Consider the following 12,023-nt stretch of genomic DNA (forward strand, 5'->3'; position numbering starts at 1 on the left):
TAAAGGCACTGCACATTTGGGCATCTGTTTCCATCCACTAGCAGAGCAGGAAGAGGTAGGCCCTTCGAGAATTTTTTTTTTCCTGCTATATTAGAAAAGTCCATCTTTATAAGAAAATAAAAATTATTTTGTTAATACCGAAAGTTGTTTGAATAGATTTTTTACATTTATAAAATAAATATTTTCTAGGAAATCCCTGGTGATGCTTTTTTAAGTTCCAGTAACAGTGATCTAAGTGAAGGGACAGGAAACAACAATACAAGGTAAATGAAAAGCTTTTGTCACTATCCAGTAAAAATTATGTTGTTTTGTGATTTTTATGTCTACAATATATTTGCTTTATTGTGGAGTACAATTATAAGGTGTAAAAGTGATATTTACTTTTCCTAAACATTTCGCAATCTTGCTCTTCTCTTCCTTGACTTTCGTGTTCTACTTTAAATTCTCTTTCGAGACAAAACACATGGAATAATTTTTCTTTGCTGCTTTGATTCTTTGAAAACTATTTTTTTTTAACCTCTAATGTGCACTTTGATCTAAATTTGAGTTTTATCTCAAATAGGTATCTTGGGGCACATTTAGTAAGGGCTGTGCGCCCGGTTTCTGTTGGACTTTGCACATTCTTTTTGGTGCAGACTGCTTGCACAGGTATTTAAGAAGCGTCTGCCCCACAATTGTGTCGCAGGGGACCCTTTTGTGACGTAGCTGCACTAGGCACCACACAACACAAATTAGGGGGCGTTCCGGTGCTCAGCTGCACCATGCGCCAGATTTATCATGCAACGTTTGACAGATTTGTGTTACACGCCCTATGTTAAAGGTGCATCAAGAAAAAGTTTTACTAAAAAACCTTACTAATGAAAACCACCAGTGGAAGTTTCTTCCGGGCAGCCGGAAATATGTGATAAACATATACCCTGACCCCGAGAAACTGACGATAGGCATTTGCATAGACACCATAATTTATGTGTTTTTTCCACCCACCCCCAGTTAGTGATGTCCCTGAGAAAGGGATATTCATATGTTAATATGAAATTTACTGCTCTCCTCAGTAAGGCATATTTTTAGATGAGTAGATATAAGAACTCTTAATCTTACCCTGCTAGTCAGGCCTCATAACTACAAATAATGTCTGAGTTGTTTGATGAATATGATTTCCCAGAAATGTCTTTGTGTAGTATGATCAGATCATATATTTGATCCTATGCACAGGACAGACTATGGGCAAGGTGAGAATGGTCATCCTTCCCCCCTAAAAAGTTTTCTTAAGTCCTTTGAAGCCACAAGAAACCCTGAGGTCATTGGGCACCACAAAAGGTCCCTTTATCACAGACTCTAGACTCTAAAGTCTCACATTTGATAATGAGGCTTGTACTAGAAAAAGTGAATTTTTATGATTGACTCAGATACTAAATATAATTACAAGAGGGGAGTGGACTTCAAGCAATATATTATGGCTAGTGTCAGGTTCGCTAGGGAGATTGCTGGGACTTCTGGTTCTTCTGGTGGTACCAGCAGCGTTCTCCGAACCCCGGCGCGTATCCGCGCAAACTCCACCTCTTGTCCTGGGCAGCGGCTGCTAAGATCTCGCGCTGTCTAGGAGTGGCTGGGACTTTGAACCTCTGCTTGGTGCTTGGTTGTTTCTGCACCATGAGGGGTTAATTCCCAGATGCTGTCCAGCACCTATCAGGTTCTGGAGGTGGAGTTCTGGCTGCATAAATTGCAGCTTCACTAGTCACCAGTGCCAGTGTTTGAAAATCCCTTTCTCCACCTGGTTGCTGCTAGTTTGTATTGCTCTGTATCTGTATCTATATTGTTGCTAACTCGGCTAGTTTTGGACTTTGACTCTTGCTTACTGATTCTGCTTTTGACGTACCCTCTAGTTGTGACTCCGGCTTGTTTACTATTCTTTTATGTTTTATGTTTGTCAGTCTGTTTGTGTTCCCCTTCCCACACTTACCCAGAATATTTCGAGTCTTCAAGTAGTCGCCCCACGGTTTAGCGTGGGGGGGCTATAGGAAGGGACAGAGGTTGGGGCAAGCTCAGGGCACACTATCCCCTGTCTTTTGTGTACCAATCCTAACAGAAACACTGGCCACACATAGGTCTGCATCCTGTATCCGACCTGCTACATTCTCTCCTTCCATGGAGCCTTTGTCAGCTGTGGTCGCTCAGGTCCAGACCCTAACTCAGCTTGTTCAGGATCTAGCTTCCCGTCTCCAAATTCAGGAATCTATGCAGGTTCCACGGCAGACATCACCGCAGGATCCACTGCCACCCATGCCTGAACCTAAGGTTCCTCTCCCTGACGTGTTTTTTGGTGACCGTAAGAAATTTTTTTCATTTCGGGAGGGCTGTAAACTTTACTTTTCTTTACGCCCTCGTTCATCGGGCACAGAGATTCAAAGGGTGGGCGTGGTAATTTCCCTGTTGCGTGGGGATCCGCAAAATTGGGCTTTTTCTCTCCCACCTGACTCTCCATCCCGTTCTTCTCTTGACGCTTTTTTTTCTGCTTTAGGCCAGATTTATGACGAACCTGACCGCCGAGCACTTGCAGTTTCCCACCTTAGATCTCTGTGTCAGGGAAAACGGACAGCAGAAGATTATTGTGCCCAGTTCAGACAGTATGTGACTGACTCTCAATGGAATGACTGCGCCCTAAAAGACCAATTTATGTTCGGACTGTCAGACCGAGTACAGGACTTAGTCTTAGCTTATGCCGAGCCTCAGACATTAGATGATGCTATGACTCTGGTCATCCGAGTTGATCGTCGCCTAAGATCCAGGCGATCACCTCGGGTGTCCTCGGACTGTCAGCCAGCGGCCAGTCCGTCTCCAGGTAGTCCAGAATTGGAATCCATGGAGCTGGATAGCATCTCTCCTGCACAGCGGAAGCAACATCGAATAAGACGCCATCTTTGTTTCTACTGTGGAAGTCCTGATCATCAGATCAACACCTGTTCCAAGAGGCAGCAGCAGGAAAACTTCCGCTCCTAAGCAGTAGTCGGGGGGACTGCTTAGGAGCTCAGGTACTCCCTATTGTGTCTAGAATGTATTTACCTTGTACGGTTAAGTTTCAGTCTGTTTCCTGCACTGGTCGCGCCTTTTTGGATTCAGGTGCTGCGACTAATTTAATCGATTATAATTTTGTCTCTCAGTTTTGCATGTCATTGATTCCATTGTCCACTCCTATCCAGATGTCGGGTGCGGATTTGACCCCTCTACAGGCAGGGTTGATCAAATTCCGAACCCCGCAGATAAAGCTTATGGTAGGAGCTATGCATGAAGAATGGTGTTCTTTTCTAGTTATGGAAAACCTGTCTGAAAATGTCATTCTTGTTCTACCCTGGCTCCGGATCCATAATCCGGTAATTAATTGGGAAACTCTGGAGCTGGTTCATTGGGGTCCTCTCTGTAAGGAGCACCTGACCAGAGTTTCACTATGTACAGTAGTGACGGAAGATCAGGGTCTTCCAGGTTTTCTCTCGGACTACTCAGATGTGTTTTCAAAACCCTTGTCCCAAGTCCTTCCTCCTCACAGGGAGTTTGATTGTAAAATTGACCTTCTTCCTGATGCTAGATTGCCAAAGGGTCGTATATATAACTTGTCGGTACCAGAACGGGAGGCACTGAAGAGTTATATTGATGAGAGTTTGGCAATCGGACATATTCGTCCCTCTGAGTCGCCCACTGGGGCCGGGTTCTTTTTTGTGGAGAAAAAAGATGGTGGTTTACGGCCGTGTATTGACTATCGAGAATTAAATAAGATAACGGTAAAAAACTCAGGTCCCCTCCCCTTGATCCCGGATCTCTTAAATCAGGTTTCTGGGGCCCAAGTTTTCTCTAAATTAGATCTCAGAGGGGCTTATAACCTGATTCGGGTCCGAGAAGGGGATGAGTGGAAAACCGCATTTAATACACCTTTGGGGCACTTTGAATACCTGGTTATGCCCTTTGGTTTGAGTAATGCCCCAGCGGTTTTTCAAGGCTTTATGAACTCCATTTTTCATGATTACATCGGTGTGTTTATGGTGGTGTATCTAGACGATATTTTGATTTTTTCTCCTGATATGGTTTCTCACCAGCAACATCTCCGCCAAGTACTTACCAGGTTGCGCAAAAACCACCTCTTCGCTAAGCTGGAAAAGTGTGTTTTTTGCGTCCAGAAGGTTTCCTTCTTAGGTTATGTTGTGACTCCCTCTGATGTACAGATGGATCCGAGTAAGGTTCAGGCGCTCACGGACTGGGTTCGGCCTACCAATCTTAAGGCCCTACAACGATTTTTAGGTTTCGCTAACTATTATCGGAACTTTATAAAGAACTTTTCTGTGATCGCCAAACCCCTCACGGATCTAACCCGTAAGGGTGCTGATCCAAACAACTGGTCTCCTGCCGCTTGCTCAGCGTTTGAAACTTTAAAAGCGGCATTCTCGTCAGCCCCAGTTTTGGTTCAACCTGACCTCTCTCTACCGTTTGTTGTGGAGGTTGATGCCTCCGAGGTAGGAGTAGGTGCAGTGTTGTCTCAGGGGTCCTCCACTCTCACCAGACTTAGGCCCTGTGCATATTTCTCTAGAAAGTTTTCCTCTTGTGAGAGGAATTATGATATTGGTAATCGAGAGCTCCTTGCCATTAAGTGGGCATTTGAAGTCTGGCGACACTTTTTGGAAGGAGCTCTTCATCCGATAACTGTGCTCACAGATCATAAGAACTTAGTATATTTGGATACTGCTAAGCGTTTGAACTCACGTCAGGCTAGGTGGGCCTTGTTTTTCTCTCGCTTTAATTTGGTGGTCACCTACCGACCTGGGTCAAAAAATGTGAAGGCTGATGCCTTGTCCCGTAGCTTCGGGACTCCTGAGCTTCCAGCGACTACGGACAGTAATATTTTGTCTCCAGGTGTTGTGTTGGCAGCTGTCTCCTCCCACCTCTCCTCTCAAATTTTAGCAAGACAAAAATCTGCACCCAAAGACCTTCCGGAAGGCAAATTATTTGTTCCTCTTTCTTGTCGTTTGAGAGTGTTGGAGGAGACGCATTGCTCAGTATTGGCAGGTCATCCGGGAATGCGGAGTACCTTGGATCTCTTAAAGAGAAGTTACTGGTGGCCTCACATGACTAATGATGTGCACGCATTTGTCCAAGCCTGTCAGGTCTGTGCGCGAGGAAAGACTCCCAGGAGACGTCCTGAGGGGCCTCTTCTTCCGCTTCCAGTTCCCACCAGGCCATGGTCTAAAGTGTCAATGGATTTTGTCACTGATCTGCCAGCATCTCAAGGCTATACAGTGATTTGGGTGGTAGTGGACCGTTTCTCCAAGATGGGACACTTTGTTCCATTAAAAAAGTTACCTTCAGCTGAAGAATTGGCTGATTTGTTTATACAGAACATTGTACGCCTCCATGGTATACCAGATGATATTGTGTCTGATAGGGGCGTACAATTTGTTTCCAAATTTTGGCGAGCATTTTGTTCTAGACTGGAAGTTAATCTGTCGTTCTCCTCAGCGTTTCATCCTGAGTCTAATGGTCAGTCCGAGAGAATGAATCTGGAGATGATTCAATATCTGCGACTCTTTGTCTCGGACAGTCAGGACCAGTGGGTGAAATTCCTTCCGTTGGCAGAATTTGCTATTAATAACCACTGTAGTTCGTCCACACAGGTATCTCCGTTTTTCTGCAATTATGGTTTTCATCCACGTTTCTCTTTTTCATCTGTGCCTGTCTCTAATATTCCTCGAGCGGAAGCCATTACATCCAAGTTGCGCTCGCTCTGGTCACAAGTTCGGGAGAATATTCAGAGGGCACAAAATTCTATGGTCCAACAAACTGAAAGAAGGCGCACTAAATCTGATACGTTTGTGGTGGGGGATAAAGTGTGGTTATCTACTAAAAACCTTAAATTGAAGGTCCCCTCTTTGAAGTTTGCGCCCAGGTTTGTGGGTCCGTTTGTTGTTACTCATATTGTTAACCCGGTTTCCTTCAAGATTACACTTCCAGCAGGGTGGCGGGTCCATAACACCTTCCATAAGAGTCTTCTGAAGCGCTATGTTGAGCCTGTTTTGCCTCTTTCTGACCCTCCTTCTCCATCTATTGTGGAGGGGAATCTGGAATTTGAGGTGGAAAAGGTGGTGAATTCCAGATGGGTAGGTAACTCCCTGCAGTACCTGGTCCATTGGAAAGGTTTTGGTCCTGAGGATAGGTCTTGGGTTCCGGCTAGAGATGTTCATGCTCCACGGTTACTCAGGTTATTTCATCAGACCTACCCTCAGAAGCCATCTTTAAGATCTAGGGGTCCGAAGGCCCCCCGTCAGGGGGGGGGTACTGTCAGGTTCGCTAGGGAGATTGCTGGGACTTCTGGTTCTTCTGGTGGTACCAGCAGCGTTCTCCGAACCCCGGCGCGTATCCGCGCAAACTCCACCTCTTGTCCTGGGCAGCGGCTGCTAAGATCTCGCGCTGTCTAGGAGTGGCTGGGACTTTGAACCTCTGCTTGGTGCTTGGTTGTTTCTGCACCATGAGGGGTTAATTCCCAGATGCTGTCCAGCACCTATCAGGTTCTGGAGGTGGAGTTCTGGCTGCATAAATTGCAGCTTCACTAGTCACCAGTGCCAGTGTTTGAAAATCCCTTTCTCCACCTGGTTGCTGCTAGTTTGTATTGCTCTGTATCTGTATCTATATTGTTGCTAACTCGGCTAGTTTTGGACTTTGACTCTTGCTTACTGATTCTGCTTTTGACGTACCCTCTAGTTGTGACTCCGGCTTGTTTACTATTCTTTTATGTTTTATGTTTGTCAGTCTGTTTGTGTTCCCCTTCCCACACTTACCCAGAATATTTCGAGTCTTCAAGTAGTCGCCCCACGGTTTAGCGTGGGGGGGCTATAGGAAGGGACAGAGGTTGGGGCAAGCTCAGGGCACACTATCCCCTGTCTTTTGTGTACCAATCCTAACAGCTAGATTTCATACTTTTACCACGGGGGAAAAAGAGAACTGAGAAGGAGTGGAGAAGAGAAAACACCACCCTTGTCACTTGGTGCCTCTGCTGGCAAGGTGCCAGCTACATTTAAAAATAATTGATTTAATAAAGATATGAGCTATAAATTTTTATAATTAAAATGGAATGGGATTACGCTTAATGATGACAGGTTTAATTTAAGAGAAGGTAAGGATAAAAAGAAAGAGAAACTGAATGCAGTTGGAGTGTGAAATTCAGCAGGAGAGCCAGCTAGGTGAAGGAGTTGTAGAAACTCTACAGCAGCAAAGTAGTGGTGATTTTTATAATATGTTATAAGATTGGTTATAAAGTTGCATTCATAAAAGAAATGAAGAATAAGAAAAATGTTAGCAAATAATACAATAACATTTATAATGGTAGAATAAGGCTGTATTTACACTGAAAGCACATTCAAAATGTTTTCATACTATACATCTGACGGAAATCACATTTCACAATTAATTGTAGCATATTTTTTTAAACAGCAGGCAACACATTTCTGAGAGGGAAACAGATTTATCACTGCATGGAAGTTCAGAGGAATCAATATATTCAACATTGGAGGAGACAAATAGCCAGTTGGGTTTGACTACGTCATCTACTGAGGACTCACAACGTCAATCTTTCCAAGATACCATAATTCAAAACAGTGACTTAAATCATCATATAATAGAATCGGAAACTCAAAATTCATTATCTACTCAAGAACACTCCATCACGCCATATGCATGTTTCTATGAACCATATTCTTCACTGAATAAAGCTGGCTGGCTAGATAAACTTTCCCCACACAGGTGAGCTTTCCTTTGGTTATTCAGCATTTTGAAGACACTTTGAAATCCCATAAAAGAAGGACTAGATCCATAGTAGATGCTTAGGGGCTGGTGCTTGGGGGGTCCAAAAGATCCTTACTGCTGTCTTAGATTTTGTACTGAAGCCTTTAGGACAAGGTAAAAGTTGACCTGGAAAGGGCCTTGGATGTTTTCTTCTGTAAAGATCAATAAGGTTATATGTATGTAATATCCATGCCAGTGTCTCTGATGGGCAGACCTCTGCTCCAGTCATCTGGAGCGGCAGTTCTTTTGTTCATTGTTTGTTAATTGTTGTGATTCTTGTTTTGTGTCCTCAAGTAGGGAGGGAACATCAACCAGTTACTGGCCACTGATTAGAGTGGTGCCCAGTAAGTATGCAGGTGACAGTTTTGGGGGGGGGACAGTTTTGGGCTCACTGTCCTGTCTGTCATTACAAGTTCCAACCTTCCAATACAATGGGGGTCATTTAACGGCGGGTTACCCCAATTTTTCCGTTTAGCGCCGATTTTTCCTTAATTGCCCCGGGTTTTTGTCGCACGCGATCAGATTGTGCCGCATCGGCACCGGCATGCATGCAACGGAAATCGGGGGCATGGCCGTACAAAAACCCGGTGGATTCGGAAAAAATGCCGCATTTTTTAAAAAAAAGTGTCGCTGGACACGCGCTTACCTGCACCCGGCCCGGCTTTTTGAACTTCAGTGCATTACGACGAACTTCAGCGCAGCAACGACACCTAGTGGACATCAGGGGAACTGCCTTAGTGAATCGCCGGAAGACCCGAATCCTCCACACAGAACGGGCCGCTGGATCGCGAATGGACCTGGTAAGTAAATCTGCCCCAATGTGTTCATATTTGATTTCTGTAAATTGTTTGGGTTGATAGTTCGTGGAATGAGCAATGTATATTCATTGAATTTACAGTCACAGGAAATCAAGTCTGAATAAAGGGGAAATCTGAGGTTGTACAGTCCTCTATGGCAAGAATGATACAAATCCATAGTACAATAAACAATAATGTAACACTTCACAAATTGACTGATGTGTGGCTAAGCTCTTTGTCTCTAGTCTCCGTTATTTGTGTAATATGTAAATTCTTTTATACACAATCATAATAGTTTAGACCTTGCTGCTAAATGTATATAAAAGAGCATATGTTTATTGAGGTATTTCTCCTTTACAAACACTGCCAGCTGAGAGCATGTGGGGACATGAATCATATGCAGACATCTAGAAAATTGATTGTAACAAAAATAGAAAAAAGACATGACGCATATGAAAAAAGAAAATCAAACTAAGTGAAATTAATATTATTGAGTTGACCTAGACAACATCTATTGTAATAATTATTATTCTACCTGTTGGACTTGAATGAACTTTAACAATAAGACAAGTGTTCAATATAGTTTTTAGAGCAAATTAAATTAAATATTAGCCTCATCTCTTGGGCAAAACTGAAATAAGAAGTAGTCACCTGACAACATCTGAAAGAGATTCTGTTACAGAATTTTTTTGTGTATACACTCCCGTATATACTCCCGTATAAAAGCAATCTGGTAGTATAGTCATAATTTTACCCAATTCTCGGATTATCCCTCTGTAGAATACTGATATAAGTGGTTATGCTATCTGGAGAACCCCTATAGGAGCTTCCGGAATATAAAGTCCAAACTGATATATATGACAGTAGTCTGGTAATGTAGTCTGGACCTCCCACTAGAATAATATTCTGAATCTATATGATAATTTTATTCGTATCCACAGGGTTTAGCCCTTTGACCCTGAGTCTGCTTCTTGTCAAGTGAGCACCTGCCTTACACTTACATTCACACATTGTCCATATATTTTTTATTTTTTTCATTTCCACCTCTTATTAAAATTGTGAATTGGGAAATTCTTCATTACTATGGACAGCTCCACATTTTATCTCTACTAACCTAGTTGTGTTGCTTATATACTTTATGGAGCCGTTCTGTTCTATAACACCATTTAGTGTGCATGACTTCATGGTAGATTTTAAGGTTTTGGTCTCCCTCTTTCACATATGAATGAGATTTACTATATACCAAGAATTGGAGGCAGCACTCAAGGAAATTTATTATTAAAGGAAACCTACCATTTAGAATGGTAGGGGTAAGCTGTAAGTACCGAGCACCAGCTCAGGGTGAGCTGGTGCCGGTACTTACTTTCGTTAGTGTTATTAACCGCTGTATCGCGGTTTTAACACTTTTTAAACTTTAGAGCAGAAGGGGCTTCGGCGCTGCGCGCGACCGTGCGCGCGCAACATCTCCGCTATTTCCTATGTAGGCGCGCGCACGATCGTGCGTATGCAGTGCCAAAGCCCCTTCTGCTCTAAAGTTTAAAAAGTGTTAAAACCGCGATACCGCGGTTTATAACACTAACGAAAGTAAGTACCGGCACCAGCTCACGCTGAGCTGGTGCTCGGTACTTACAGCTTACCCCTGCCATTCTAAATGGTAGGTTTCCTTTAAAGGCACTGTCCATTAATTTTGACTGATGGTCTTTCTTTAGGAAAGACCAGTACTCTCTGAATGTGACGTGCTGACGCTCAGTTTCCATACCAGCTTTTTCGGCCCAGCATAAACTCTGTAGAATGAAGAATAGAGTTGTTTTCCCCTCCGTGTTTATGCCAAGAGAAAACACTGAGTGGTATGGGTTTACGTAGCTAGTCCCTCACTGAGAGATTGATAGCCTAGTCTAAGGATTGGCCATGAATAAAAAGGCCTGGACACCGTAAGGACACATGACGTACTATTACACCTTGGCATCGTTAAGGATCTTTGGAGAGGGCTCAAGAGCTGAGCTGTCCCCTAACAGGGCAAGTGTCTGCTGTGTAATACTAACTATGCCACTAACGTCCATGATCAGTGCTGGCATATTTTTACTAATATATGGCTTTTCACAGCCTGGCATATAGCATTATTTTAGGGAAGAAAAGATAGAGAAAAACAATTAACAAGTTGTCCTATAAAAAGATAACTGAATTTTCTCCTGAGATAGTGTATGCCTTATATTATTCAGCTGTTTCATTCATATGGTATAAACCGAACCTGCAGCTCTTTATTGATACAACAGCTCAATTAAAGATCTTTCACGGCTCCTTACTGCCCTCTTACAGCTTTATAGGTAAGTCGTCCAGTCTCCAAATCCAGCAAACTGACTTTTTTTTCAACTCTGACCAGGGGGTGAGGTTCCTGGAGAGAAAACTAGCTTAAAAGTGAATTAAGTTCACTATAGAAATAAAAGAGAAAAACCTCTTGTTTCTGTCAGGTAGGATTTATTTTATAGATATCATGTCATGCAGGATCTACCAGGGCTTAAGTCACCACTGTACATCAGTAGGAAATCTCATTCCTACTTTTAAATAACGACCTAACTTATTTTTTATACACAATATCTGAAACTTTTTTTTGTTCAACGTTTTGATTCAGAAACAAGAGCAGCGAGGCTAACCCTCAAACGGAGCAAGCACTCACCCACCTTGGCACTTAGCATAGAAGGTCACAGTCGTCTTTTTAGGCGTGAACCTGCTTCTAGGAACTATAAATAGTGCTGACAGAATTGTGATTTAATTATGAATCCTCAGGATGTGTAGATCATCCTAAATTTCACATAATTGGTGCTGATAAAAAATTGTCCAACATTGTTTACACTAAATTCATTTCAGTTTTTTAGACAGTTTTATGACTTGTATGAGGGTGGGGCTTGTATAAGGGCGGGGCTTATCAGAAAAGGGGCTTGGCTCCACAGAAAGTAGGCACAGGCTACAGAAAATGGAATGAATAAAAGGGGTAAAGTTAGTTTTTACAGTATTTCTTAAGCAGTATTATAGATTGGTAAGATGTGTAGACAAGCTGCTCAAGATTTGGATAACAAGAGTGCGATAGGCCATTTTAATTCTATATCAGCAAGTATGGGATTACATGTTTTAGGAATGCGCCATTCCCTTTATAAGGTCTAGAAGTAATTCAGTCGATTACATTACTCCCTGTTATATCAATTCTTTCTTTCAATCAGTAATAGAAACTTTGGGATAGTTCAAACCCTCAAAGACCAAATTTTTGATAGTATTAGGGAGAGCCTTAACAAATTTGTAACAGTGATGTCTATACATAGGAGAACTGTGTGTGGACAGTTTTGTTTGGGTTTAACAGAATAAAATATTTTACTATGGAGTTTCCCATTAAGGGAATAGGTAAGAGTAGGCAGC

At 42.7% G+C, this 12,023-nt stretch overlaps 1 protein-coding gene across 3 annotated transcripts in view; it reads left to right on the plus strand.

Annotated features, from left to right (window-relative positions):
* ARAP2 (ArfGAP with RhoGAP domain, ankyrin repeat and PH domain 2) overlaps positions 1-12,023 on the plus strand; it is a 171,035-nt gene that overhangs the window by 14,944 nt on the left and 144,068 nt on the right. For 2 of the 3 annotated variants that reach the window (XM_072125916.1, XM_072125929.1), the window contains exons 5-6: positions 190-263; positions 7,468-7,776. In XM_072125916.1, the coding sequence (XP_071982017.1) occupies positions 190-263; positions 7,468-7,776 (383 nt within the window). The remainder of the gene's footprint in view (positions 1-189; positions 264-7,467; positions 7,777-12,023) is intronic. The other variant, XM_072125925.1, reaches the window with a different exon arrangement.

The sequence above is a fragment of the Engystomops pustulosus genome, chromosome 1 (genome assembly GCF_040894005.1).
Source record: "Engystomops pustulosus chromosome 1, aEngPut4.maternal, whole genome shotgun sequence".
Classification (NCBI taxonomy): domain Eukaryota; kingdom Metazoa; phylum Chordata; class Amphibia; order Anura; family Leptodactylidae; genus Engystomops; species Engystomops pustulosus.